General features: G+C 41.4%; 1 protein-coding gene across 4 annotated transcripts; it reads right to left on the reverse strand.

Moving 5' to 3' along the window:
- Positions 1-340: 340 nt before the first annotated feature.
- RAB8B (RAB8B, member RAS oncogene family) lies at positions 341-26,132 on the reverse strand. Of its 4 annotated transcripts, none has more exons than XM_031616398.2 (9): positions 25,931-26,132; positions 11,788-11,848; positions 11,067-11,127; positions 9,629-9,706; positions 8,486-8,575; positions 7,626-7,691; positions 5,709-5,759; positions 4,507-4,531; positions 341-2,061 (listed from the first exon to the last, which is right to left on the reverse strand). In XM_031616398.2, the coding sequence occupies exons 1-9, from the start codon at positions 26,052-26,054 to the stop codon at positions 2,012-2,014; spliced, it is 606 nt and encodes a 201-aa protein (XP_031472258.1). In that variant the 5' UTR covers positions 26,055-26,132; the 3' UTR covers positions 341-2,011. The 4 variants fall into 4 exon arrangements, 3 of the variants coding, with proteins under 3 accessions (XP_031472258.1, XP_031472257.1, XP_031472260.1); XR_004170227.2 differs by lacking the exon at positions 341-2,061 and adding an exon at positions 6,824-6,906 and having other exon boundaries at positions 4,496-4,531; XM_031616397.2 differs by having other exon boundaries at positions 341-4,531; positions 25,931-26,131.
- Between the last annotated feature and the right edge of the window lie 1,812 nt (positions 26,133-27,944).

Raw genomic sequence — 27,944 nt, forward strand, 5'->3', positions numbered from 1 at the left:
GAGACTGTCTCTTATGTTATCTTTACTTCCCAAGTACCTTCTGAGCAGCACCTGTACCTTTTCATGATACACTTCCTTAGGAAACCTACAGTCACTGGAATAATACACTTAATTTCTACAAAAAGCAGTCACTCCAGGAATAAAGGACATTTCAGACATATCTGAAGAACAGACAAGTTTAGATGCAAACAAAACCATACAAGAATACCTGTGGTTTATCACTGAAGTTACAGTTACAGGCAAGTCAGCTGAACTACTATCCACAACAGACACAGAAATCACAGTGGAAATGCCAACTTTCTAACAACTATGTGGAATATTTCATAAAAAATACTCCAAATTCTTTTCATTACGTAACTTTTATTTGAGACATATTATTGTAAAAAAGTTCACATGGAATAATAAAACCATTAGAATTTAAAGTGGTTTTTTTGGGAGGGGATTTTTTTTTTTTGTCTATACACATCAATACACAATGATTAGGCTTACAGGTTAATCACATGACAAGATCACTTTATCTGCAGGAGCTTTTCACATTACACCTTTGATCAGAGATAAAAATGTGCTTAAACACACACAGTAGAACACTTCTATTTCAAAATTAAGCAATTTCTCAAGGACTATACTTTCTAGTCTGAATTTAGTAGCTACATTGCATTAAAATAACTGTAATTGAAGTTTTAGTTGCAAAAACATCTGTAAGGCCATAGGAATGCACTAAAATACTTAAATTCACCAGAAACAAGAAAAATCAGTGGAAATCCTGCTTTTGTGGAAGAGAGAAATACAAGTTTTATTTATAAGAATTTATAAGCGGTTCAGTGAATGGAAAAGAAAAGACCTATTTATCATCACCTACAGACCAATCCTTAACAAGTTTAACGCTGCAAAATTTCAGTTACATTAACAGATAGCAAAATAACAGGCCATTTCCACAAATAACATTTATGCATTTTTACATATCATTCATGTACTTCAAATCAGTATCCATTCACAATATTTTAATGCAATATGTATATTCAAGAATCCTTTTTTCACTTGTGAAAATGACTGTGCCTTTTAAATGACTTCAGCGGACTAGAAAGGGGAATGTACTTACAATGGAAATAGTTTATGTAAAAAAGGGCACAAAAGAAAACAAAAAAGAAACACCACAACTACAGGTCTGAAAATTCAACTGGTATCTTTAAGTCTGTCCCCCAAATAGAAAAGTTAGCTATGTTTCGAGTGGTTTAAGCTTTAATAATAATACAACTTCCAGTGAGACATTAAGTAAATCAAATATTCTAGATATACTCAACAAAAACAACTTCATGTTTTGCTGAGCGCAGACTGGAAGCTAAAACTGCAATGCTAAAACTGAGACCACATTTCTTTTTAAACCATTTAGAAAAATATTGGTCAAGATGTAGTACACAGACACGGGGCAGAGAAACATTTCAAGAAACCTCAACAGCACAAACAGTGGTTTTATTCCATTAAAATCCACCAGAAACATCTGCTTCTCCTAAAAGCTTAATGGCAATTTCTGGAGCAAAAAAGAGATAACATTTGCTGCTTAATGAATAATTCTATGACTTTCATAGTAATGAACATGAGAATACTAACTAGTTGGCTGAGGTATAGTTGAGTCCTTCAAAATTTAGGTTATATAGATTTGAGCAAAGTAGCAACAGAGACTGCACAAAACAATCAGACTGGTATTAGAAAAGCCTGTAGTACCCAGCATCTGATGCCTAGGCAGAACATGTCATTTATCATCACCCACTTGTCTAGAGCAAAACATAGCTAAAAAATTCCCAGTAAAACATACAGCTGATTTGCACGCTAAGATACAGCACGGTTTTCTATGTCTGACAAGGCAGACTGTAGACAGAAAGGTCTATACTGACCAGAAGTTAGCACACTGACAAAGTGCAGCCACTCAGCCATTTAATACTGCTGGAGAACAGGGGTGGGGGCAAAACAGAGAGAAATCTGCATTTTACCTTATCCATAAGACCACATGAAATTAGAATTCTTCAGTTTCAGCAGGGGACAACAAAATTGCACTAAATTCTTCTACAAATAGAAAAAGATGAACTTTACATGAACATTAAGCAAAGTGAAATATTTACTGCATCATTTTATCATGCATAAAGTGAATTTCCTATGGTCTTACCTCACATTTATGTACAGTTTAGCACAGCTAAATGTAAGAAAATAGCAAGTTTCCCCCCGCCCCCCCCAAATACAGAGCAGATACCCCAATTCACTGCTGCTTCAAGAAGCACTTCATAGACCCTCCTACTTACAGGCTCTTTCAAAGGGAAGTTCATGGAGACTACTATTGAATGTACACTTAACCACACAGCGAAGACAGGAAAAACAACACAAAGCATTCTGTAAACGGTGCCAAACACAGAACATGTCAGTTTTGGTTTGCAGACAACCCCTGAGATAAAAATCAAAGTATTACGACACCAAGTAAGTCGGAGGTAAATTACTGAAAATAAACAACATTCATAATTGGTGTCACAACACTTTCTGTACAGAAGCACTTTTTTTTTTTTTCCAAAAAGAAGAAAAAGAAAAAACATACAGAAAACATAACTGCTTTAACCTGTCCAAGAAAAACATCAAGGGTAGACAAACGAGCAGTTAGGGATGCTTTGACTTTCCACTAAACCTTTGCTGCCATTACGATTTTTCTTTAAGTGCAGCAACAGAAGGTTATGAGATTCACCATCTAATTACAATAATTATTTCTATTAAGCTACACGTGGGGACAGGTTGATAACAATTTAATCTTTATAGAACCAGCTACTACTGTTAGATCTTTTCAAATCAAAGGTCCTTTTATATCTAATGCTATTGGTCTGTTCACTTGCGCAGTATTTACAACAGACCCAAGATGACAAATTCAGTACCGGACACCACGAATGAAGCAGTTATCTGCAGTAACAACCAATTCACTGTTTGCAACTTGACAACATTGTGAAGCAAAAGCAAGCAGGTCAGAGACATTACTTTGCCAATGACAGAATCCACCTATCCCCTAATAACAAACATGCTGGACACAAACTTGTAGTTAAAGCTTACAATGGTCCAAGTTTGGCACATCAACAGAACTAGAGCACCTATTTTACTTGCTCATTGAGGAAAAATTTCAGTAGACAATAAAAAAAGTAGTAGGAACAAAGACTACCTTATACAATGCTCAGTTGAGTAAAAAAGGCAACTAAGTTTCAACTCTGCTTCTAACAGTCTAGGTCACTGTACCAGTTTTTAATGAAAACAAAAAGTGTACTGCTTGAGCAGACCAATGAGGGCTTTATACATTCATCATTAACTGCATAACCAATATTACGTTCCAGCCTGAGTGTGACCCTTTATGTAGTGCCAGAGCTTGATGAACTTCAGCCACACAGGAAGCTAACTTTTGGACACTTTTTTGACAAGGGCTGATGCTTACAGACATTAACAGACCATCTTTGTCATTAAAATAGAAATCAAAGTCACCATTAGAGTGGTCATTCTGAGCAAGTGAATCCACAAAGTGGTTACTCAAAACTCATGCGTTCAGATTCCATAAGCCACTTAAGTGATAGCAACGAGGCCAATTTGTGATGATCTCAATTCCAGAGTGTACTTCCTCATAAAAACAAAGAAAAGGTGCAGACAGTTTGAGCTAACAAATGGAAGTTAAGTGAGGAAAGACACGGCGTTTATTAAAATTACCGAAAGGTGCATCTGTGAAATCAGACAGTGACTGGCAATTCAGAACACAACTTTTCTATATCTGGTAAAGAAAGAAAAGCAACATACTACATTCAGAATAAAAGCCATTGCTTCTGCATGAACAGATTTGTGCATCTCTGAGACAGAACTCATACAAATTGTTAAATGTCAATTGTTAGAGTAATTCTCATCACTAGAGTGTCAACACCCACAGCGCAGTCATGGCCATAAGTACACAGCAAAGAAAATAATGGAAGTGACTTAATCTGTCCTCCGGCTGTTCTGCTTTAAAATAAATTTGTTTAAAAAAGGAAAATCTGCACAAATCTGTTAAGAATCTTACTTACAAGTGAAACTGTGCAAATACAAATGTAAGATTGTGCTGTAACAGGCAGTAAGAGGCTAATATGGATGTGCAAAGTTAAAAGAAACATAGCAGCTTTTGCAACAGGCAATAAAACAGAAAGTAAAAAAGGAAAACAAGTTAACTCTTGCATTTGTGTCTCCACTTCATAGCTTCCATATTTGAGAAAGAGGAGCCTGACAGAACAATAGGCTTAGTGAGCAAAATCCACTTGATATTTTGTGTATCGCAGTCTACGTTCAATGGAGCTCTCAGCAGCAGCTTGGTGGTATTATTTCTGAGGCTTTGTGACCCTGTGCTTTCAAAGAAGCAGAAAAGGTTCTAAGTGTGCTGCAGTCTATTGTTAAAAGTTCATCAAAGTAGCGTGCATCGAAAGAAGCTGCTCTTCTTAGATCGATTTTCTGTTATTTTTACCGGCCCACCTGCCCCCGATGAACTGCTGTCATTCTGAAAAAGAAAAGATTATCAACGTCATGAAATGCAACATCAATTAAAAGCAATTTCAGCTTTACTCATTTCCCCACTATATCTCCCTCTTGCAAAATGATAACTGGCAGAATGGTTTGTTACAGCCTGAGCTTCTCAGTTATGCAGGCTCTTCACTTCATAGAACTTATCTTTAAAAGAAGCATTTGTCCAACGGTCCAAATCTCAAGTATTAGCTCAGTGAGCGACTACAAAATTTGACATTCAATGAAGTAAGAATCATAGTGCTATAAGGACAAAGAACACACCAGTTTCAGGCTGCTCAGTGGTAATGTTCACAGAAAATAAAGAACAATTTCATGCCAATGTGCATTTGTGTTTAAGTGACCGCTTTTAGATAGAGAACATGTATACACTTAAGATCAGCTTGAGTTCTAGCATCTGTGCTAGTTTACAACATAACTGTGAAATCCACTGCTCCTTTAACAGAAGATAAACTTCTTTTGCTTAATGGAATTTGCATCACTGAATCCTTGTTCACTGGTAATAGCAGCTTCCATGACTGCATTAGTAAATTTGTACATCTAAGTGACTGCAAATCAGCCTAAGAAATTAACAGTCAAATATGGCACCTACTGAATCTCACTCTCTTCTGTGACAGGTAAATTAGGTAAATGTAGTCTGCTATTATCCTTGAGAGTAAATGAACAACTAACTGTAAGAGCAACAATACTTTCCAGATACAGAGCAATGCACAACTAAGAACTGCTTCACTACATCAAAGCTGCATGTTATCTTATGACTTAAGAAAGAATTAAGGATTATGCGACATGCTAAGAAAGCCTAGGTCATTAAACCTTTCCTACAGATCTTGTGCTCTTAAGCTCCCTACCAGATGAGCCGTCCTAGTAGCTCTGTGCTGGATGCTCACTTGTTTTCCAGCTAACATCCTAGGGAATCAAGATGCTAAAAACTAGAGTGTGTGTTTCAGAAGCAGCTCTGCAGTCCAGTTTCCCCTAGCATAGCTGAGCACAATGTTCTTCCCCATACCCCATTTTCCCCCCTACCTGTTCACTCAAATTTGATGTAGAACCCACTGCAATCACCCGAAACTTTTGGACAGGGCTACTACTAGCAAGCCAGTTTCTTTAACAGTAATTTCAGTGTATCTACTTTGTATGCCACTGGAAATACAAACCATTTTTCTGTTGAGCTTTGTCATAATGTCCCGTGCAAGTGTGAAAAAAGCCTGGTGAGGAGAAAAAATAAGAAGAGAGGAATCAGTCAGTAGAGACATTAAAAGATATGTTAGGAATAGTAAGACATGCAAACATTCTGTAGGCCACATAGCACTTTGTACAGCACATAGCACAGTGTACAAAAACTGCTTATTTAACACTGCAATGAGCATTCTTTAAAAAAAAAAAAAAAGCACTAGTTTTAGTTTCTATCTTTCTCAACTTTGAAGCATGCAAACAGCTTTCCCAACTGCCTACTTCTCAGACAAAAAACATCTGTTGAATAGAAGGCTACATACTATTAACTGTTGTGGTTTTTTTTGGCTGAACTCTACTGCACATTGCAACTAGAAATGTACATAAAGTTTTGAGGCTGGTAAACCTGGGAATTCACATCAAAATTAGCTGTCTTTCTGTCTTTCAAATCTCTAAGTCCTGGGCTACCAATAGCCTTTCTTTATGCTTACAACATGCCTTAACAAAAAAACAAAAGAAATCACTCCAGCTGCTCTGGCAAATCTCAGCATCTCAGACTTGAACATACAAAGGAGCAGAGAAAGTTCTGCAGCAGAAACATGCTGCAATTCTCCCAAATTGATAAAAAGTAAGACTTCAGAGTACCTGGACATATCAGCACACTAAATACATTCCAGATTGGAGAAACTGTACTCTCACTGTGTTCTGAATACATCCAAGGACAAATGCACTTAATGCAAACAAGTCATTGCCAATAAAGTAAACTAGCTTACTTGTGATCACAACAGTATTACATGAGTAATTCCTCACTAGTTTCAACTTCTGGTGGAAATGAAACTAAGTGGTTACTTGCTGAACATCTACACCAGTTGCATCTATTTATTCTTTCTTCACAATTCAAGTAACAGTTTTTAAAAGTACTCATAGCCAAGCAGTTTGGGGTAGGCACAAACTAATTTAATAGCCTAGAAGAGTTAAAATGAAGTTGCAGGGCACGTCATGAAACAGAAGTCTACCTTCCAAATGGACTAACCAAGGTATGTACTTTGTATTAGGATACTGTTGCTATCCACCACTGGTATTAGTTGCTAATACTCACACTTCTACTGACTGCCAGAAGAATCATTATGATTCTGAAAATCAGGTCCAGCACTCTTCCCGATGCAGCACAATGCCTCCAATCTGAATGAATAAATCTCAACATATCTGCCTTTTGATATCATACTATTTTCTTGTTCACATTTTTCGTGAAGTTAATATCCTCACACAACACTCACTGAGATGGTAATAGTGATTCATGGTAAAATAGATTTGACTTGAGCTACTCTACCTTCCCAGTTTATTTCCTAATGCTCTCGCAAATACGGAGCTGTTGTTTTTAGCAAGGAATTTGTTTGCAAGAAAACAGACTGCAGGTCTATAGATTGAGTAGTATTAGCTTTCTTTCTCCTCTAACATCAGTTTATGACAGTCTATGCTGATGTTCTGTGTTTACAAGAAAAAATTCAGTCTCATCTTCATAGCATGCTTAGTAGTAACCTGAAGACTCTTTAGCACAGAAGCATGTTGTTCTGAAAATGAAGAATCTCAAAGGCAATTTCCTCCACAGAGCTTGGTTTTAAAATTCTACCTATTTCCTGTCCAAGAGCATTTGCAATTGAAATTTAAAGCAACTGTTTGTTACAATAATAGCACTCTGTTAACAATCAATTTAAAAATAATGCCAGATATTACCAGAAACTAAGAAACGCTAGGTTTTACAATAGCTTTCTAAATAGAACAAGCCAGGTGTGACTTCATGTCCCAGATCGGGTCAGTAAGCCTATTAGTTACCAATCATGCAACATGCCTCCACAGGAATATTCACAAAGCCCATCTAAGCATAAACACCAATTCCTTACCTCTTCCACATTTATGCTGGACTTTGCACTTGTCTCCAAAAATTTGATTCCATAATCAATTGCTAACTGAAAGAGAGATTAAATTTTTTCAGTCGTTTTGAAGTTCCCTTGCAAATGAATATTTTACCTAAGTTCATAATACAAGAGGTGTTACAGACGGCAGCAGGCTTTGCAAACAAATGAAGCTTTATTTCTACTTTTCTTTTAATAAAGCACTGAAGTTACTGAACAAACAGAAAAATGTTAAAACAGGCTGTATTTCCATGTAAATTCAAACCCTCAAAAAGATTAACTGCTCAGAAAGGACTTAAGTTTTAAGACCAAAAACCACTGAATTAAAATCTTCACTGCTATGTGCATGTTGAACAGATAACTACATAAAACCATCCTGTAGGTTGTGTTACTAACCATTATAATATTTCAGCTGCATACGTGGCGGTGTTTATTGCATAGTACTCTTATATTCTAGTGTAGAATAGCATTTTAGTCTATAGCATTCTGTTCTTACTGAACTAATTAGTTTAGTCCTAGTACCTAAGAGAAGGGCCAGTAACCACCATACTGAACTGGCTAAATTACATACATAGCTTTTTATTGAGACTTACAAGATCTCATGCTATAGCAAAGCCCAGCATTCTTTACAGATTCTTCCCCTCATGTCAAGGATAACTCTAAATTTATTCAAACTCAAACAAAAAGACTTTTAAAAACAAGCCAAATGCATAGCATCTTAAATCAAAAACTTCTAAAACAAGAGGTGTGAGATGCGTTCTCTCTCATGCGCCTAAAAGCAAGCAAATATCTTATAGCCAGAATACTAAGAAAAGCTGGCTTCTGAACAAAGTCAGCATAAAGTTTACCTTTTCCCCCTTTTCTTTGGAGACTTGTCTCTTTTCATTCATGTCACATTTGTTACCCAGGATCATTCGCTCTACATCTGAAGAGGCATGCTGAAGGGAGCAAAAGATGTCACCTCTTAGAAATAAAGAGCAACGTGATTTCAAAGAAATCTGTGTGTCAAAGCCATCCACAAATGGGCATTATCTTTTCTATAACTAATGCCAAGGCATTACTGAGAAAGGTAATGACTTTTGAAACAGGCAATCTAATATTAAAATAATGAAATAGCTTTGAATAAAGATTCCTACATTCAATCTACTTATAATAACAAATTATGTGCAACATTACATTGGGATTGAGGTATCATTACATACAACATTTGCGTTTTTAGAACAGATTATTAAGAAATGATTAAGTAAATAATTATAAAAAGAGAAGTTCAGTGAAAATGCATTTCTAGCCCAGTCAATTTGGGTCAAATTGATCATTAATATAATAAAACTTGCTTATTTAAAGGATAATACTAAAGAAAAGCCTATGGATTTATTTTTTTTTAGGGGGAGGCGTGGTGGTACACAACACAAATACAAAAAAAAACACCAAAAAACAAAGAACAAGAAAACAGATTCTGTTACCTAACTACAGCTTCAATAAAATTAGGGCTTCTCCTCTAACTTCATAATTATCTCATTCTAATTGACAGCATGTCCTGTTAAATAATTTACAATGGTTAAGCTTTCTTTCTGGTAGACCAAATGAAAAGCAGAAAAATCTTCAATTCTACAAACACAAAAGCAACTGAAACTAGACAGATCTGTCATCATCTCAGTGCAAAGAAGGAGGAAGATCTCAAGGTGTGTACCCTTTCCATACACAAACCCAAAAGCAAGAGAGAGCAGCACAAGTCATAGCAAGATCAGTTTTGAAACACTTCGCTATTACTTATTAAACCCAGGTTTTCAACCAGCCACACCTACAGGAAGGAGACAATATTCTTCACACTGGTAATCAGTTTTGTTCAGTGCATAGTCTAACTTGCTCATAAATACATTGGCTCCTATCGTGAAGATAAATGATTATTTTCCTATTATTTTACCCTGTGAAATCTTAAGGTAGAATGATTAAGTAGTGTTTTCCAAAGCCTCCTTTTACAAAGCACCTACCTCTTCAATGTTTCTTATCCAGTTTTTTATGTTGTCAAAAGACTTTTCATTTGTTATGTCATACACCAGCATAATTCCCTAAATAAAATTAAGAAAATCTAGTTAGATGAGCTAATAATATTGGTTGACTTCTCATGTATGCCGTTTGATTGTACTTACAAGAAATTGGACATAGGACTTACATACTTATAAACCATAATAATTTATCAAAGCATTATGCATTTGCTTACCCAAAAATATTACTATTTAGCATCTCATGGAACTATTAAATAGATCAAACACACTACTAATAGGAAGTTTTGCATTACTAGCTTGTAGTCAGGAATAATTCACAATCTCTACTACAACAGCAACTTGGATTGTTGATGTCAAGTTTAGAAGCAGCCTGAGCAGAATAATAAACCTGTGAGACCTGTGAGTCTGTTGGGGATAGCAGATTCTTTCAAGAAAGATCACCTCAGGTGTTCCCACAAAGGCAGTTATGCAAGTGAACTAACACAGGCTCTCAACAAGCCGCAGAGCCTGTGAAACCACACAACAGCTGCATTGAGGACAGACTGCCAGGCTTATCTCCATTTCTCACTGTGTACCCAATCACTCTACATAAGACAAAGAAAAAGCAGCCCTGGACTGGGAAGTGGGAAGAAGATCACATCACTGCCAAACTATTTTTAAGTGCAAAAATGCTCAACCAGAGCCACAAGCAACATCTTTGCCATTTGTGTTCCATGATAGTGGAGTTACCTGGACCCACAGCCAGCCTATGGACAGATCCATTCATGGAAGGTGCTAAGAACACAGTGTAACAGCACAGCTAGCCAGCAGCAAGTTGAAATTAAAAGTGACTAGACCTAGAGTACCTTAAATCATGGACTTAGGGTACCTCAAATCATGGCATTAAGAGCCATTATGTATAATTGTAACAAGAAGTGTGAAGACAGCTATTTGACTTCAAGTCATTCTTAATGGAGGCAAAAAAACCATTCATTTTTCAGGTGATTGTATTTCTAGTCCAGATTCTGTGTTCTCAGATGATGGTAAGGAAAAGCAGAAGCGAAAAATCAACTCAGTAGAAGAGATTATTGGAATTAAAGTCATTTACTACTTATTCTTCAAATATTTCAAATGTATAAAAGGGTTCATTGCATTATTAAGCCATTTAATTCAAGCTTGGCAACTTAGCTTCTTTCTGCAATCCACACAAATGGTAACTATATTAAAAGACTCTGAGTTTCACCACAAAAAAAAAAAAAAAAACTATGACTAGACAATGCATCAGCAAGTAACAAAAAACTAAGCAGAACAAGAAAAACACTTCATTCCCCACAGCACAAGTGACAACTACCCAGTTCTCCAGTAGGAGACTTACACGATGCAATTTAAGAACAGCAGAACACAGTTACACCAGCTGTACATCAATTCCATGAAGGGCACTCACCATGGCTCCTCTGTAGTAAGCTGTTGTGATTGTGCGGAACCTCTCCTGGCCTGCTGTATCCCTAAAAGTCAAAAGAAAACTGACATTTCATGGACATATGCTTTTTTCTTCGTGCTTTTCTGTATTTAGAGCTCTTTTTAAAACAGAGTAACAATGTTTTGATACTCATTAATTAAGGAAAACACCACCTAGAAGCAACGTGCATGTGTTTCTTCAGTCGTCAACATCATCCTCACTTCCAAGCTGTCATACATAAAATCAGTGATTACAGCAGCACCATAAACATGGCAAAAAAGCATTGCCATGCACGCATTGAGACCTCAGCATTACACAGCCTTTCCTAATATTAACAAAGGTAGCTCTGATGCATACGATTCCTGAAATAAATAAATTAAAACACGCAGCAGTAAAATCACAGAATCTTTTGAGTTGGAAGTGACCTTTAAAGGCCATCTCGTCCAACGCCCCTGCAATGAACAGGGACATCCACAGCAAGATCAGGTTGCTCAGAGCCTGACCCAGCCTGACCTTGCATATCTTCAGGGATGGGGCACCCATCCAACCTGTGCCAGTGCCTCACTGCCCTCAGTGTAAAAACCTTCTTCCTTATGTCCCATTCAGATTTCCCCTCCTGTAGTTTGCAACAGTTTCCCCTTGTCTTGTCACAATCCCGCTCAATGATAATTCAGAACTCACTGAAAAGTTACTTTGAAGTACTTACCATATCTGCAGTTTGATTTTCTTCCCATCTAATTCTATGGTTCTGATCTTAAAGTCAATTCCTGCCGGAGAAACATTAATTTTGTGGTAAATGAAAAGGAAGTGCTCCATTTCCTTCGTACAATTTGTTAAATAGAAACTTAAAAAAATACTAATTATTCTAAAGTTGTCATTTCTGCCATGCGCTACAAAACCTGAAATACATAAAAGCTTCCAGCTGCACCCGCAGTATTAAGAATAAAGTCTTCCACACAATGGAAATATCACTAAACTCAGATTCACTGATAGAATCAATGAAGGTTATGGGAAGGTCCATTCTTTTTTTCCCCCTTTTTACACCAGTAAGGTGGATATGTATGTGTCTCAACTTCTGACTAATCCCTACAGTTCCCTCAGATCTCTGCTGGCTCTGAGAGAAAAATACACATATAACCTTTATGTTGCTTTCCAAAAGAGGCATCTGCTCTTGAAATCTTACATTTAATGCACACTAATCAGACACTGCAGGAGAGGAAACTATATAGTTACTGGCATGACTGAAGTAGACCAAGAATGTCATCTTCGAAATAACTACGATTTTTCCGGAAAGCTTCAAAAGTTACCAAGAGAATACTTCCCTCCTTTGACCCCTTACTCTTTCATCTGCTATCCATCCACTCAGTGATTGCTTCCGAAGATCGATTTTTAAATGGGGGAAAAGAAGAACCAAATGGCTTTATGACCCAAAGCCAACATCTCCAAATGGACCAGTGCTATAGTCACCAGACTATTTTAGCTTTAGCGTATCTAAACGTTTACTACAACGTGGCTTAAACCAAGATTGCTCAGGTCCCACTGGGGGCTGCCTAATCCTTCAGTCCCAGACACCTTCCTTCCCTCCCCTGGTTAATCCAATCTGAACTTGATAACCTGTTTGTCTTTCACTTGGTCTTAAACAATTACTTGATAGTTAGTCACAGTCTGTAAAAGACACTTTTTTGGTCCCCTATTCTTTTTTCTCATTTTCTCATTTCTCATCTGAAATTTAGAAGACAATTATCAAGAGCGTCTTCAGCAGGAAAGTGCTGTCTCTAGCTTTATTAATTTAACCATAGCTTAAACAGGAAGCACTGGAAATAAGCCACGAGATTATTATTTTCATACACTACAAAGTGACACAATGAAATACAGACATTCATTAAGTTCTTGACTTTCATTCTTCTCACATGCAATATTAAAATTTTAATATACTGAAAACACTGAGTTTCAGCTGCTTAATATTGATGTGCTACATGCTTAGAACACATCAGCAGAAACTCAAATCATATCAGCACTTCTACCACTGTACGAAATTAACTGCATCAATTTGAAATGCTAAGACTATTGCAACAATCCTGATTTCCCAAGACTCACAAAAGGATTTACAGACAAACAGATCTTTTCATTCTGCCAAAGCTAAGAACGGTGCCTACTAAAAAACAAACCAAACCAACCCCACAGACCCTTCTTGTAGGCAAGGGAAGTTTGGAAGGTGTTACCATTGTTTCTATTATCTGCCAGTAGAATTTTGTATCTACCTTGCTGTGAAGATTTTTCCCCTAACCAGATACAACATCTGCTGACATCACACTTCACTGTGTTTGTATCTGAGAATGAATCATCTTGGCTCTTCATTTTCTCCCCAAAAGTTACAGAAGCACAGTTTACTTTTTCAGTAGAGGAGATCATATTGTGGACAACAGTAAGTCAAAGCAGTTTTAAAATCTTTTTGTGTGCCTAGGCCTGAGGTCTAACTGTCAGGATTACAGTTTGGAGGCTACCATGGCTAAAGATAATTCTGCGCTCACCGTGAACTACCAAAGCAAAGACACAGCAGTGGGAGATTCCAGCAGAGGTGGCATCCTGAGCACCAGCCTGCAGGTAGGAGCTCTGTGCTGACTGCTTTCCTGCAGTTACTCATTTCCCTTACAGTACCAGGATTTTCAAAACAAGACAAAAAACACACACTGCACAAAAAACAGCTTCTCAGAAATCAAACTTTCTAGTAGGAACTTCCCCAAAATTCACCTTGAATAAAGACGAAGCTAAAAGAAAAGCAAAAGGGGAAATCCATAAACATCTGCCACAAGACAACCAACTTTAACAAACGCGACCGTGACTTTTGAGAAGCTAAAACCAACTGCAAACTGGTGCTGCTTTTGTTCTTTTGCTTCAGCAACAGGAAGCGGTGAGCTGCAAATGTTCAGAGCAGGAGCCCGGTGAGATGAGCTGCCACTTCCCGCTGAGCGCAGCCTGCGGCTGTGAGCACTGCTCTGCTTTCCGAGCTGCATTTGTGGCACTTCACACACCTGAACGACCATGGCATTTCAAAAGTAATTACTGGCAGAATTTCCTACCTTGGTGAATTCTTTGTTTGCACATAATTAAACAGTGGGATAGAAAAACTTGAAGAGACAAATAATAAAGAGCCATTCATGAATGCAAAAGTTTGATTGCAAAAGATCAAAAACTTGCAGCTCTAAAATGCTACGTGCAATGCTCTCCTGTCCAGAAGGGGGAAAGAGCTCTGCAGCACTGGGATGCCCACCTGAAATCATGTTCTAGATGTTCTTAAGGAGACCTAGATTTATTTTTATTACACAAGGACAAACAGGATATTTACTTCTAACGGCCAAAGCAGAGCTGGCACATGGCAAAGTCTGACAGCATGACTTCTACCTAGTGAAGGTACTAGACTGCAGGTACTAGACATAAGTAGAAAACTGTCTATTAAAGGAATTGCAGACTTGCAGTTTGCACGGATGAAGTCTGTGCTGAGAATTGAACCACATGTTAGTCAGGACTATAATTGCTTAACTTCCATTGTAGGATGGGGGTAAGAGGAGCAGGGAACTTACTGCTTTCAGATCCTTGCCAACTACAGGTCAGGGGTGCATCCTCTCATCTCGCTTTACTAAGGATGACGATATTTTCTTACACAGCTTCCATGAAAACTGACAACAACTCACTCACACTGCGAGAAATCTGTGCACTCAAAAAAGTCAACGTGCCTCGCAGGTTTGGATGCACACACACAACAGCCTCACCTAAGCCCCCTGTGACTGAGGCCAGGAAGTCACATCCATCCCACACAGCGAGCACTCTGCCACTATGACTCCACTCTTTCCTATGCCCCCACGTACATTCTCCTTATTTCAACCACCAGGGCAGATTTTTCCCCATGATTAAGCTGCAACGCAATTGTGTGACAACAGTAAATATACAGGACTGAACAACATCACAGATTCAGAGGTTCCTTCTCCATTTTTAGTAGCAGTATTTTTCTGCTATCAATATGTATGATGCAATTCTTGCAAGAACTGAATAACCACTTGAGCAGCAAGGCTGAAACGGTTCCTTTTGCTACCATTGGTTCTGGAGCAGCAGCTCAGCCTCAAGGCACTCCAGTTCTCCCCTCAGCTGTGACCCTCACCAGTCAGAGCTGGGATGTCTGTTTTTCAGTGCTAGGCCTGCACCACAACACTTCCATGTAACACACCACTGCTTGGACATACAGGTTTTGTTTTGTGCTCCAACACAAGGAAAACTAAACAGGATTCTGGCTGGAGCCTGTACATCACTGCAGCAGCTCCAGCTGCAGAGAAAGACTTCCCCACTCTTTACTCTGCTCACAACAAAGGCTGTGGAAGGGTCATGTTCTTAAATCATACAGCTGGTTAAAAAAACTCACAAATCCTTAGTATTTCTCTGTATGACAGTTATCCAGTATATTAATTTCACCCTTCATGTAGCTCAACAGCAGTTTGCAGCAGCTGGACCTCACCAGTGAGAAAGCTGTGGATCAGTTGGCAGTTCTGGTTGACCTCGACACAAGTTAATTTAATAGGTTTCCTATTTCACTAAGTCCATAGAGTGTGTATAATTACGACAACAAGCTTATTTTGGGTGTATTTGTAGTAAGAGATCAACCATGAAACTTAAACCTCTCAGGATGCGAATTAAGCGTCAGCCTCTGATTGCATATAGTAGCTGCGTATCTACAACTGGACAGTATTTCTCCAACTCTAGCCAAGCAATATGCAATTTATGTTAAAAAAAAAGTATTAGTCCTCAATGTCCTAGTATTTAAATGGTTTATGTTTTGTTTTTAATACACAAGCCAAAGGAATTTTTAGAAAAAAGGCAATTAAACATCCAGAATTAGCAAAGCAGCAGTGAAAAACATGAATACCTGGCTTGCTTGCTCAAGTTTCATTTTTATACCCATCTGTCAGAGAACACAGAAGACGCATCACAATATCAGATCTCATTTATCACACTAAAGACTAATTTGCTTGAGCTGCACATAACTAAAACCTCACCCTCTTAAGTGAGAACCCCCCCACTCATCTAAATCTTACCTTATTCTCCTGAAGCAAGAGTGGAAGAAGCAAAATTTTAAAAGGGAAAGAATGGTTTTCCCAATGGCTCTGGCACTTATCACCAATGGACACCAACCACAGTCAAAGTGAGTTCACCACAAGGCAGGAAAGGAGGCAAGGTACAAACTCTCCTTATCCTTCTTGAGCAATACAGCAACAGAATGACTGGAATCTACACAGCAACTTTCAAGCTGAGTTGCTCCAACTACATTGCACTGCTCCCTCCTATCACACTGATTTGTGGAGTTGTGGGAGTCGGTTCTTTTTGCTTCCAATGGGCAGAACTGCACACGAAGACAATTTTGCAATTTAATGGCAAGATGCAACATGCAGCTCTTCCAGACACACAAAAGGAAAGGAAACTTTTTCCTGCAGTTGCTCAGACTAAGGCTGAACTAAAAACCACTTCACAATGAGCATGATGACTTGGAACCTACCAATAGAAAGAGGAAATGAGAAGAGGCAGATGGCTGAAAACAACACGCTTTACGTTCAGCTTATTGAATACTGCAGGCTTTTGGTTCTTGTGAATAAACAGCGATTAAGTCACAAACATCCAAAGTAGGAAATAGCTACCAGCAGGGATGGCTGTTCCCAGCAGTAGGATTCATAGGTTTGGGATCAAATGAGTTATTTTCCTTAGCTTTTTTGTTTGTTGTTCATTCCTCCCCAGCCCCCGAGACTCTTTATGGTGCTCCATTATTTATCTATTGTTGTAGATTCAACCAGTACACTGACGCCTCAGAAAGCTAGTTTCACATTCCATCTTTCTTGAGGCATTTCCAGTAAACCTAGGAAACGACCGAGGAAGAAACAAGATCAGACTATGAAAAGCAGGGCGGGGAACACTTGCAACACAGCAGCGTCATAAAGCATAATGCTGAAGAACAAAGTCTAGTCACTTTGAACTTGAACTTCTGGCTTTAGTCCCTAACAACATCTGCACTGCATTTTCAGATGATCTCAGCAATTTCTATCACTTTGTTAATTCAAGATGCAGTCGTCTATTACTGCCATCATTGAAAACGCAGATTAACATGAGACGCTGCACCAGGGTGAAGGCCAAGTTTTTGAAAACTTGTAAGATTAATTTATTTTAGAATTACACAGAAGCATAACCAGTTTTATTCATCCTTTCACAAATTAAAGAGGACAAAATTGTACTCAGTTCCTTCTGGGCAGCCTATGAGAACCCAGAAAGGGCATCCAAACTCCGAGTGGGCAGCAAAGGCTGCGGTGGGTTAGCTGGCCTTTCGTCAGCTTATCTCTCACCCCTGCAAATAACATAACAGTTTTCCTATGCAAAGATAACAGAGTAGTGTCTTGCACCTTTAAATATATTAAGAGACTAAAGATTAGGAAGGAAACTTCAACCACTACACTGGTAAACAAATACAAGTGGCACAAGGAGGCAAGGCAATGAAGAATGTAGGTGCCACATACATATAGCACACAGTGGTTTCCTGCTCTCCAGCCCTTAAAGCTTGTTACCAAGATGCAATCGATCTCTGTAAAATTTAGCAAACTGCAGCTTCCTCCAGCACATACCTCCTCAGCTGCACCACAGCTACCTACCAGCTTCCTTTAAGACAAATTACTTGCTATTAAAAAAAAAGCAACAGGACTCAGAATAAAACTGGCAATTAATAGAATTAGACGTGGTACATGTTGGGACAGCTCAGTAGCCTATGGTGTACTCTGACTGTCACAGTGAGAATGAAGCCCGCTGCCCCGCAGCCAGCACTGCAGCAATGCTCCTATGGGCTCAGCTGCCACTATGGCACATTCAAAGGCGTTGGTGTGAATGCTGACAGATCAGCGGGTCAACTTCTCACAACTCTAAATTTACAGAGTGCTTTGAATTGCATGATGCTAGACACCAAAAAAAAACTCAGTCCAGCTTTACAGACCATTCAGTAACAGCAGTCATGAATTTCCTTCTACTGCTCCGAGTATAATTACAGACCTCCACAACTTCAAAGGGCTGGGCCTATGGAGGTGTATCAAATCTAGCTCCCATCTATTGCTCATGCAATGGAAAACAAACTGCACTTGGTGGTAACTCAGTTTTATCTAAAATGGTTCTGACACAGATTGAAGTTGCCCTACGATACAGACAGCAAAGTTTGTTTATTTTAAGGATTATTTATAGACTGACTAAGGGGAATTCACTCACTGAGCTGCTTTGAGAACCTATTTCTTTCCAGTCAACACGCAATTGAGAGCAGCAAATATTTAAGCCTTCCCCACAAGACTTGAGCTGCGACCACAGCTTACAGGCAGCCGAAGCTAAGGCAGGTGCTGCCATCCAGTAGTGGTGACCGAGCACTTCCCTGTTTAGGTCAGGTCAGTTTTCATTTGGGTGAACTCCATAATTCAGCTTATCATCATCTGATGGCATACCTTAGAGAAAAGGTTGGCAGAGCCACACCTCTCCTATGAGCTGGAGCACACGGATTCCATGGGACCAACCAGGAAATGAAAGCTCTGAGCTCACAGGACCGAAAGGCAGCTGGCAGGCAGCTCCCAGGTATGCCAGCATGGATCTCACCAAGGCTATCACCCAGGCAGCAGGTGCGTTGGTAGATGCAGAAAACAAAGTCTTCTTGAACCAAGGCTACTCTGAACTAATTATCTATCAGCAAGTGCTTGTTTCATCCAAAAATTATCTTAAGCATCAAAGAGAGAGGAAAAAAAAAACTTATTGAAGAAAATGTTACACGATCAATGCTAGCCTTGCCACCGTGATTGAAAGGTCACTGCTCATTACTGATGTGCTGTTTAGTTGCGATGGTGAGAACAGGCCAGGAAAGGTGAGGTCTGCTTTGGTTCAGTAACTTCAGGTGCAGGTGGAACTACATGACTGTGCAGTCAGGAACTGAGATGCTATTTCTATTTTAAAAAAGCCTCCCAAAGTCGAAGGGCTCCCATTCAATCTGAACATCTGTTCTGACTTGGTAACTCAGAAGGAAGAAATAACGACTTCTGGGACTGTACTGCTGCATACTTACAATAAAGGAGCTGCCAGGAGAAAAACTACCATGCCGCGTTGCAGAATTCGGGATGTAAAGAAGCAAGTCATTATCACTTAAGAAACCTTTACAGTGCACTAACAGTGCCCCGTGCACCTCCCATCCCTGCAGTGCATACCACAGTGCTCACACAGACCCTGCCAGCTGCAGGCCTGACATATATGAGCTGATGAGACAGAAGAGTTGATGGGAACAGTCAATCTGCACAGCTTCGTACTGCTGTATCCAACACCCATCCTGCCCAGCACCCCCTTGAGAGACTGAGTTATCAAGATGCAATCAGAGACCAGAGGAAAGATGAACTGGATAATGGTAGGCAGTCAGTATAATTTACAAATCAGTGCTATATAGTAAAAAGCAATTTGGGAAGGTGAGCAATACCCCAGGAATAGCCCTCTCATGAATTAAAGGGATAATACTTCACAGAGCAGAAACTTGCCATGCTCTCCGGGTCTCTAAGGTCTCCAGGATGAAAAATACATCTCACATGGGAATTATCAGCAACACGAAGAGAAAAACAGAGGGAGAAGTGAAGGAAGCATTCAGTTCACAGCTTTGTTACCGATGCTCTGGCCGAAGAGATCTTGATTATGTGCAAAGATGAAAGTGTCTCATTCAGTAAGAAATATATTCCTTAAGACTGACTACCTTTTTAGTTAAAGCCTACTTTTAGTTAAAGTCTGAAATACAGCCATGTTTTAGAAGAGAGTGCATGAAGTTCCTAACAAAGCAACACTCAGCAAGCCAAAAGGCTAAGCAGAAAGTTTAAAGTAACAGACCTTAGTTTTGAAGATGGCTCTCTTAACAGATTTTGGAAACGTCTTTCTTACAAGAGGCTTTTTAAACTCATGTTTTCATGTGGGAGTAACTACGTAGGGACTTTTCTGCTAGGGAAGTGAAGGACATGGGCGAAGAAGGGCTGCTTTATTTAACTGCCTATATGAATAAGAAAATAAGCCTTATTTAAAAGACTCTTACTACCTAAACCACCAGGCAAAACCACATAACTTACTAATCAGGGCCATACTCATTTTTTTGATGTTTGCTTTTGATTTATTCAAGGTTCTGTTAATGGCCACTTCACCTTCTTTTCCTATACTGGATGTTCACAGAACTTCTGCTAAGCCAGAGAAGTTTTCCAGCCAGTGGTTACTGTGACTTTCTGCTTTCTTCTACCCTGGCTGGACACAGATGCCTCACTTTGTCTTTCATCCCATCAGACGTCTCACCATACAGACAACAAACTGCGTCAGCAAAGGAGAGCTCTTTCTCTCTGGCAGATGAAAGAAAGGAAGATTTTGCACAGCATGCATAGCAGCTGGTGGCAATGTATGTACTCCCAGGCTGGCAGCCAGCTTGGTTTCACCCATTTTCTGAGTTCAAGCTGCATTTCCCAAGAAGCAAAACTTGGTGCCCAGCTCCTGTTAGTGTCCTACCTGCTCTGCATATTCTTACACACCGCCATCCGTACACGAGAACACAACCAACATTCTCCATCAGTTTTGTTCTGTGGTGCCCAAAGCAGCAGGTTTGTAGAACAGGAAAAAACTAGGATCAAATCATCTTAAATTTGCTCAACTGCTTGTTCTCCCCAAACAGACGTCCTCTACAACACGCACTACTTCGGCCGCCTTTAATGAAGTGTCAGCCTACATTTCAGGGGAAAGCTCACTGTAAACCACAAGATTAAACTGACACCAGTTACAACTGTTGGTGAAAAGCCTTTAGAGGTACTAAGCTAACACCCCAGCTGGAACAGGAAGTTGCTAGCTTGAGTTCTGACTCGCATGCAACTGAACGCCTCTGGAGCAACCCTGCTTGTGCAAAAGCTTTAAGCAGTGCGAGCACATTCAAGTTATTCAGTTTGTTCACATTAGGAAAGGAACAGATCTATTGTACTGATCTATGGTCACTTTGATGGAGTGGGCATTCAAGCTACCACAACATAGTAAGATCAACAATGGTATCAGTGGAAATCAGGTATCTGTTAGCAATTAAATCCTAGCACATGAAATAAAGCTTCATGATAAATACTGCACGTATTCTTCATCATGAATTCTAGTTACGTTTGGGAAGAAGTCAGGACAAGACTAAAAGGATGCCCTAATGCAGATGGACTAAAAAAATCCCAAAGAAAAGCCTCTGAGCCCTCAGCACTTCTCTCAAATGCTGCAAATCAAACAACACAAGTTCCTACACTCGTTCAGTGCTGGTCTGTATTCTTACCTCCACGTTCAAACCACGCCACAAAGCAGCCCTGAGCTGCCCTGCTGCCACTCAGATAACACATAACCAAGAGACAGCTCCATCTGCCAATTAAGTAGAGGCATAGAACAGTTAAGACATCTGTCACACTGCTTCACAGTAACATGAAGCAAGAAAGCTGAAGAAGTGTATTTATTAAAAACCAAGCAATTCCACTCGTATTGGCCCTCTGCAGAACATGAAAGAGTGGCACAATCTCATCAGCAGATGAAAACCAAAGTTTAGGCTGATTTGTTAGCAACTATCAGATGTACAGTCAGAAGAGATGCTAACTGGAATATTTTTAACCTAAGCTGTCTCCAACTGCAGTGCTTCTGATTATCAGGGTAGCATCTCGCAGACCACCACCACTGTACTCTGAAAACCAAGCCATGCTTCCAGTTTCAGATTTGCCTCCGAAGTGCTGCCTGTCTGTGCTCCACTGCAGGCTCCAACCTTGTTCGCATACAGGTCCCAAGCACTGCAAGACTTGGGCACGCACTTCCATCTACACTGCAGCATCACCCGAGTCACTCACACTAGTCTCACTCCACAATCTCCCTTACAATTCCCTAATTATAACTACCATTAATGAAGTACCACCTACAGCTCCTCCCTGACTCTATCATCATGTTTTCTCCTGCACCCCCACCATCTGAAGAAGCCCAGAAAAGACCAAATGAATGAGAACAGCGGGTACCAAAGAGGGGGAGGAAGGCAATCATCACCACAAAAATAATAATAATCCAGCATCACAACCGCCCTCTTTGTCTATCATACATTATTTGCAGAGGAGAGCAGAAATATTCAAAGAGGCACAGTTTGACTTGAGCACGCTAAAACAATTTCCACTGCACATTATAGAGATTTCACTGCAAAAGGGAAGTTGATAATTCTGCTTGTTCAGAGGATTTCCATCGAAGTGTTATAAGGTCAGCACACACGTGCTCAGCTGCTGGAGCCCTGTCCTATTTTGCAAGATGAAGGCCATGGAAAAGTCACTTCTGTAAAACCAACAAGTCAGTGCACTGAGAGTTGAAACATCTCCTACGGGCAGCTTCCTGCCAAATGCTGATATCATCTTGGATTAAAAAGTAAGCGCAGCGTCTTGTTTCAGTCAGCAAGCCCTTGTACAAAGGCAGAAAAGCTATCAGCTAAGAGATACAACTTCACTCCCAGAGAAAACAGCTTAAATAAGAAGTTGAAAGGGACACAAAGAATAGACCTTATTATTTGGAATGATAAACCCAATCCAGTTTTACCAGCCAGCACTCCTTAAACAGCAAGTTGGGATACGCAGAGACTTTGAAATTAATGCTCCTTCTTCTCATGCACCACACTGAAAATACTAACAAAATTCATGCCAGATACTCCAAGATAAAGTTTTGCTTTAGGAGGTGTTCAAGTACGAAAAATAGCTGACAACTGCTCTTTATTTTCCATGCAGAACTGTGTGAAAGCAGAACTTTCCACTCAGGAAGCAAACTAAATAACATAACCTTACATAACATGTTTCCAGTGGTGAAGGTTTCATCCCATGTTAACGACGAGATGCTGATCCTCACCAGGGAGCACAGCACCCTTACGACTTGTCAATTCTTTTAGAGGGTTTCCAAACAGAGCTACAAAGCCCTGTGTAAAAATACACAAAGCTGCTGACCACAGGCAAAGCCCCAGCAGTGTAGAGTAACGCAAAGGATCACCTGAGAAAAGAGACCAGTGGTTCACTTCTCATACTGATGGCAGTCTGCTAACCATATCGGTGACCCCAAGTACTCAAGACAAGGAGACACTCTCGAGCCACGAGGCACTTTAAAAACAAAAAGGACCAATATATTATAATAAATATATGTGCACTGCATTCATATCCTACTCCCCACGCAACTATTGGCCACAGGGCAGCAGGCTGGAAGCCCTTACTGTCTGAAACCATGCAGCCTTCACTACAACAAGCCTGAGTAGCAAAGTCAAGGGGATCATTTGCAAACCTCCAAGCAATGTACAAGCATTTAGCCTGAAAGGCTTGCTTTGCATGACTGCAGAAGAGAAGAGAATCTGCAAAACATGTTGTTCAGATCTACAACACAAGCATGCCAAGCAAAAACAGAGTAACTACAGTTCATCTCTGTAACAAACACTGAGCCTAAGTTATTCAAATATTCCAAAGTAAAACAGCATTTCCATTTTTCCCAGTGAAAGAAGTTTCCATTGCTCTTGTAACTGAAGCTAGTAAACAACAATAAGAACAAATACATTTAGAAGACATTTGGTGCTTAGATGTTTTGCAGGCCCTTCCACCATAGCACTGCTTTGATTTCTGAGCAGATGTACAATACAAGACAGAAGACCACCACAAGTTGAACAGCACACAGTGAAGAAAGCCTCTGACTGCCTCACCTCTCGCAGACTGCTGAGAGGAAGGCAGATCCAAAACACCTCACGCATACGCTGCCTTCTCAGACCTCCAAAGTTAAAGGAACTCCGGCCCTGCCAGGAGCAACATGGGTCAGGAAAGAAAGGAGGGCACCTCTGAGAGCACACAATACAGTGCGTACTCATCAAAATCATTGTGAGCTGAATGCATATCTTCACAGGAAGTCCCATCCACTTTTTGGAGAAGCCACAAACCCCACAGCCTGGTGGCTTCCATCACAGTGAGAAGCAGCGTACTGAGTTCTGAGCGCTGATCTGGGGACCTCAGAGTTTCAACCAGCAGGAGCATCACCTCCCCGCAGCTCCCTCCACCACAGCAGCCTGCGCTCTATCCACCAAGGAATAAACTCAGCACCGTTACAGACAGATTTCCCTGAAGCACATCAGATGTTATCAGCCATGATGGTAAAATCGAGTGGCTCTGACCAGCCAGCACGAACTCACTGCCCCCATTCTGGATAAAGAAAAAGCACCTATGAGAACACACAGATTAGATCTACATGACTGAACCAGAAGTGATACAGGCTACCCGTGAGGAATACAGAAGGAGAAAAAAAATAAAAGAATACTTCTATTTAAGCATGCAAGCACTCTGTATGAGCAGTTTCACTATTTCCTGCATTGCCAACTCTCCTCCCGGTAGGTGCTTTGCTAAAAAACAACAGGATAGCAAACAGTAGGAAAATGCAACTGAAATGAAGTGACATTTACCACCTGCGGAACCAGAAGTACATCTCAATTTCCAACTTTCTTAAAATTATTACTGCTAATAACAGGACCCTCGTAAAAGCAAGCGTTCAGGAAGAAGAGAACAGACCCTGCATAACTGAGTAAGTTAGGAAACAAAGAATCATACTTGCAGACCTTGAGACATTGAAGTGAATCAGGGAGACAGAAAAAGAACCACACCAAGAAGCAAAGCAGCTCAAGAACCACCGAGATGCATGGAGGACACCATTTATGTCAGCCATCTCTTCCCATGTATGAGAAGTATGACACTGCTGTAGGCTTTCTTGGAATCCTGCACAGTACTTATTAAGGTCTAAGACTTCGGATCTACCACACAGAGCCAAGTGCCTTTCCAGGTAAGCTGCTGCTCGATCTCTGCTGGCTGCTGTTATGGAACAGGGCTGAACAGGGCTGCGAAGAGCAGGCAGGGAGAAACAAGAAGCCACGTGTTGCTTCAGCTCCGTGCCTCCATTTCCTTACTGCAAGAAGAGTTCACACCTTATCTCAGCGTTACTCTTCAATTGCAGCAGCAGCAGCAGCGTTGCAGTGCTGAACACACACACTGCTGCAATTCACCCCTTCCTTCGCAGAGGGAAGCTCGGTTTTATTCCCAAAAGCAATCCCAGCTACGAGCAGTCAGCACAACTCTTGAGCTCCATCGCAGCATTATCTCCGAACTTTAAAATCCCGCTTACGTTTGTTTGAGCAAGAAGTCCTGTCACAGCGGCAGCGCCTGACACCTCACCAAAGCGGATCGGCCGAGCTTCAGAAAGCACCCTCCGTTTTTGGCAGGGAGCTGCCTCTGCACGCGCGACGGCTCCGGCATTCGGGGCCTTCTTCCACGTTCCGGAAACCCGCACACAAACCCCAAACGCTCCGCAGCGACACGACGGCTCACAGCCCGCTCGCTCCGCGATCCCGTTACCGCAGCGCCGCGTTCCGCCCCCGGGCCGCGCTTCCCACGGACCGCAACCTCCCCCCAGCCAGGGGCCGGAACGATGCGTCCGAGCCCCGGCCCAACTGTTGATGCGGCCGCGGCCCGCGCACAGAGCGGAGGGGCGGAGGGCGGCGGGGCGCGGCCGCCCCTCACAGCGGGGGAACCCGCGCGGCGCCGGGCACGGAACGGCGGGCAGGGCAGGGCAGGGCAGGGCAGCGCCCGGCCCCGGGGCGGCGGCTCCTCCGCGCGGAGCCCCCCGCGGCCCTAACGGCCCCAAGGCTGCCGCTCAGGCCCTGCCCCGGCGGCCCCCCCGCCCCTCCCTGCTCGCCTCCCGCCCGCGGGGCCCCGAGGAGCCGCTCGGCCCCTTACCGATGGTGGAGATGAAGGTGGTGTTGAAGGCGTCCTCGCTGAAGCGGAAGAGCAGGCAGGTCTTGCCCACGCCCGAGTCCCCGATCAGCAGCAGCTTAAACAGATAGTCGTACGTCTTCGCCATCTTCGCTCGGGCGCCGCAGCCGGAGGGGGCGGCCGAGGCGGCGCGGGGAGGGGACGGAACGCGGCCCCGCCTCTCCGCCGCGCCCAGCCCGGCGGGCACCGCGCGCATCACGGGGGGCGCCGCGGGGGCCGATGGGAGCTGCAGTCCGCGCGCCGTGCCGCGTGGTACCGCGTGTCGGTGCGTGGCAACGAGCTGCGCCCCGCTCCGCTCCGCTCGGCTCCGCGCGTTTCCCGCTGACAGCTCCCCCGCCGTGTGAGGCGGCCTCGCGACGTGCTGGCTGTGAGGTCTCTCGCAGAGGCGTCGCAAGGCGCTGTAAAAACGAGTAACGCTACTGCAAACGCTTCGCAATGACACGAGGAGCTCTTGGTTTAATTTAATTTAAGAATCGCTGTCTCCAGGCAAACTACGAACAGAAAACCCTAATGCTACAAATGGCAGTGCCAGTGCTCAAACACGCAGCTAATGGCGGCAGTGCGTTGAGAAACAGCGTGCTGTAGCTGAGGGTTGGCTCTATCCAACAGGGTTACTGTGCTCTCTGTAGCTGCTGTCGCTTCCAGGGCAATAAATAGGAAGCATTACTTTCGGAGCGACCCACCTATGCTGAGAATTAGTTTTGAAGACCAACAGAGTGGTTAGCATCCCTAAATCCCATCCCTGACATCGCCCAGCGGGCTGAACCAAGGCAGCAGAACAAGGCTGGGGGGAAGAAACCATTCGTTGCTTTCTGTAGAGCTCAGCCCTGTTCAAGATGGAATTTGCCAATCCGCCTGCTTGGCTCCTTCATGTAGGGCCTGAGTTGGGACCCGGCACTTACACACTGAGTTGGGCCATGACAGTGCCTAACACAAGATTTAAGTGATAATGGCAGCCTGGAACTGAGGCAATCAAACCCAGCTATCAGTTAATTCAGACTAACGCGAATCATCAGATTATAGGAAACTGCAAATGAAACACCAACCTCTGAAACGTTTCCATAGATCTCCATTTTCAGAGGCAGGAGTTGCTCATGAGTACAGTAGTGAGGGCTTTACTGAGGAGTACGACGTCATATTTCAGCAATGAAGAGAGTGGTTTGGGGGTTAATATTCACTCTTGAGTTTGGTGGAACAAATAGGTTTCCATATGTCTCTGGAGCAGTATGTTTGCGATTGCCATCTGTTACCCAAGAGTAGTTTTATAGGAAAATAATGCAAATTACTCTTCTCTTTAATTACACTGGTGCCTTGCAATATCGCGTTCTGTTGTGATGTGGAAAAGTGCCAGTATGCCACATTCAAAGGGCAGATGTTTATTTAACCATGACCTTTAACATTACCTTAAATATATATGTTATATATTTAAATATATAAATATTATATATATAAAATGAAAGCTATTTTTAAAATTTTCTAAGATACTCAAAGAAACATACAGTGTTACAGTATGTCAAACTCTGGGAGGTCCTACCAAACCAACCCACTGTCCATGAAGATGCTTTGAAACCAGTCTTGGTTCGATCACTGAACTGCAAAGGACAACATTTGTTTTATGATGCATTGTAGTCAAATAGATCAACTGTAAGTGAACTTTTTCTATTTTATCCTGCCATAGGAGAACCACTATGAGGAACACTGAACAGCCACAAAGTGGCTGACATTATAGTTTACCTTTTGTCACTGTGCTAAAGCACACAGCACCAAACAGTGTTGACAAAATGTTGGCTACGAGGCTGTGATGTTGATGTTCAGATGTCAAACAAAACACAACTTTAAAATGTTTCAAAAAGCCTACATAACAGCTGTAATTTGGTGAATGCCTCTGCTGAAACTCAGCAGTTTCAGCTCATGCAGGTAAGGCAGAATTCCATTAGTCACTGAGGTGTATGTACAGTGCATCTGGTAAAGCATTCAG

Source organism: Phasianus colchicus, chromosome 12 (assembly GCF_987193195.1).
Source record: "Phasianus colchicus chromosome 12, bPhaCol1.hap1.1, whole genome shotgun sequence".
Classification (NCBI taxonomy): Eukaryota; Metazoa; Chordata; class Aves; order Galliformes; family Phasianidae; genus Phasianus; species Phasianus colchicus.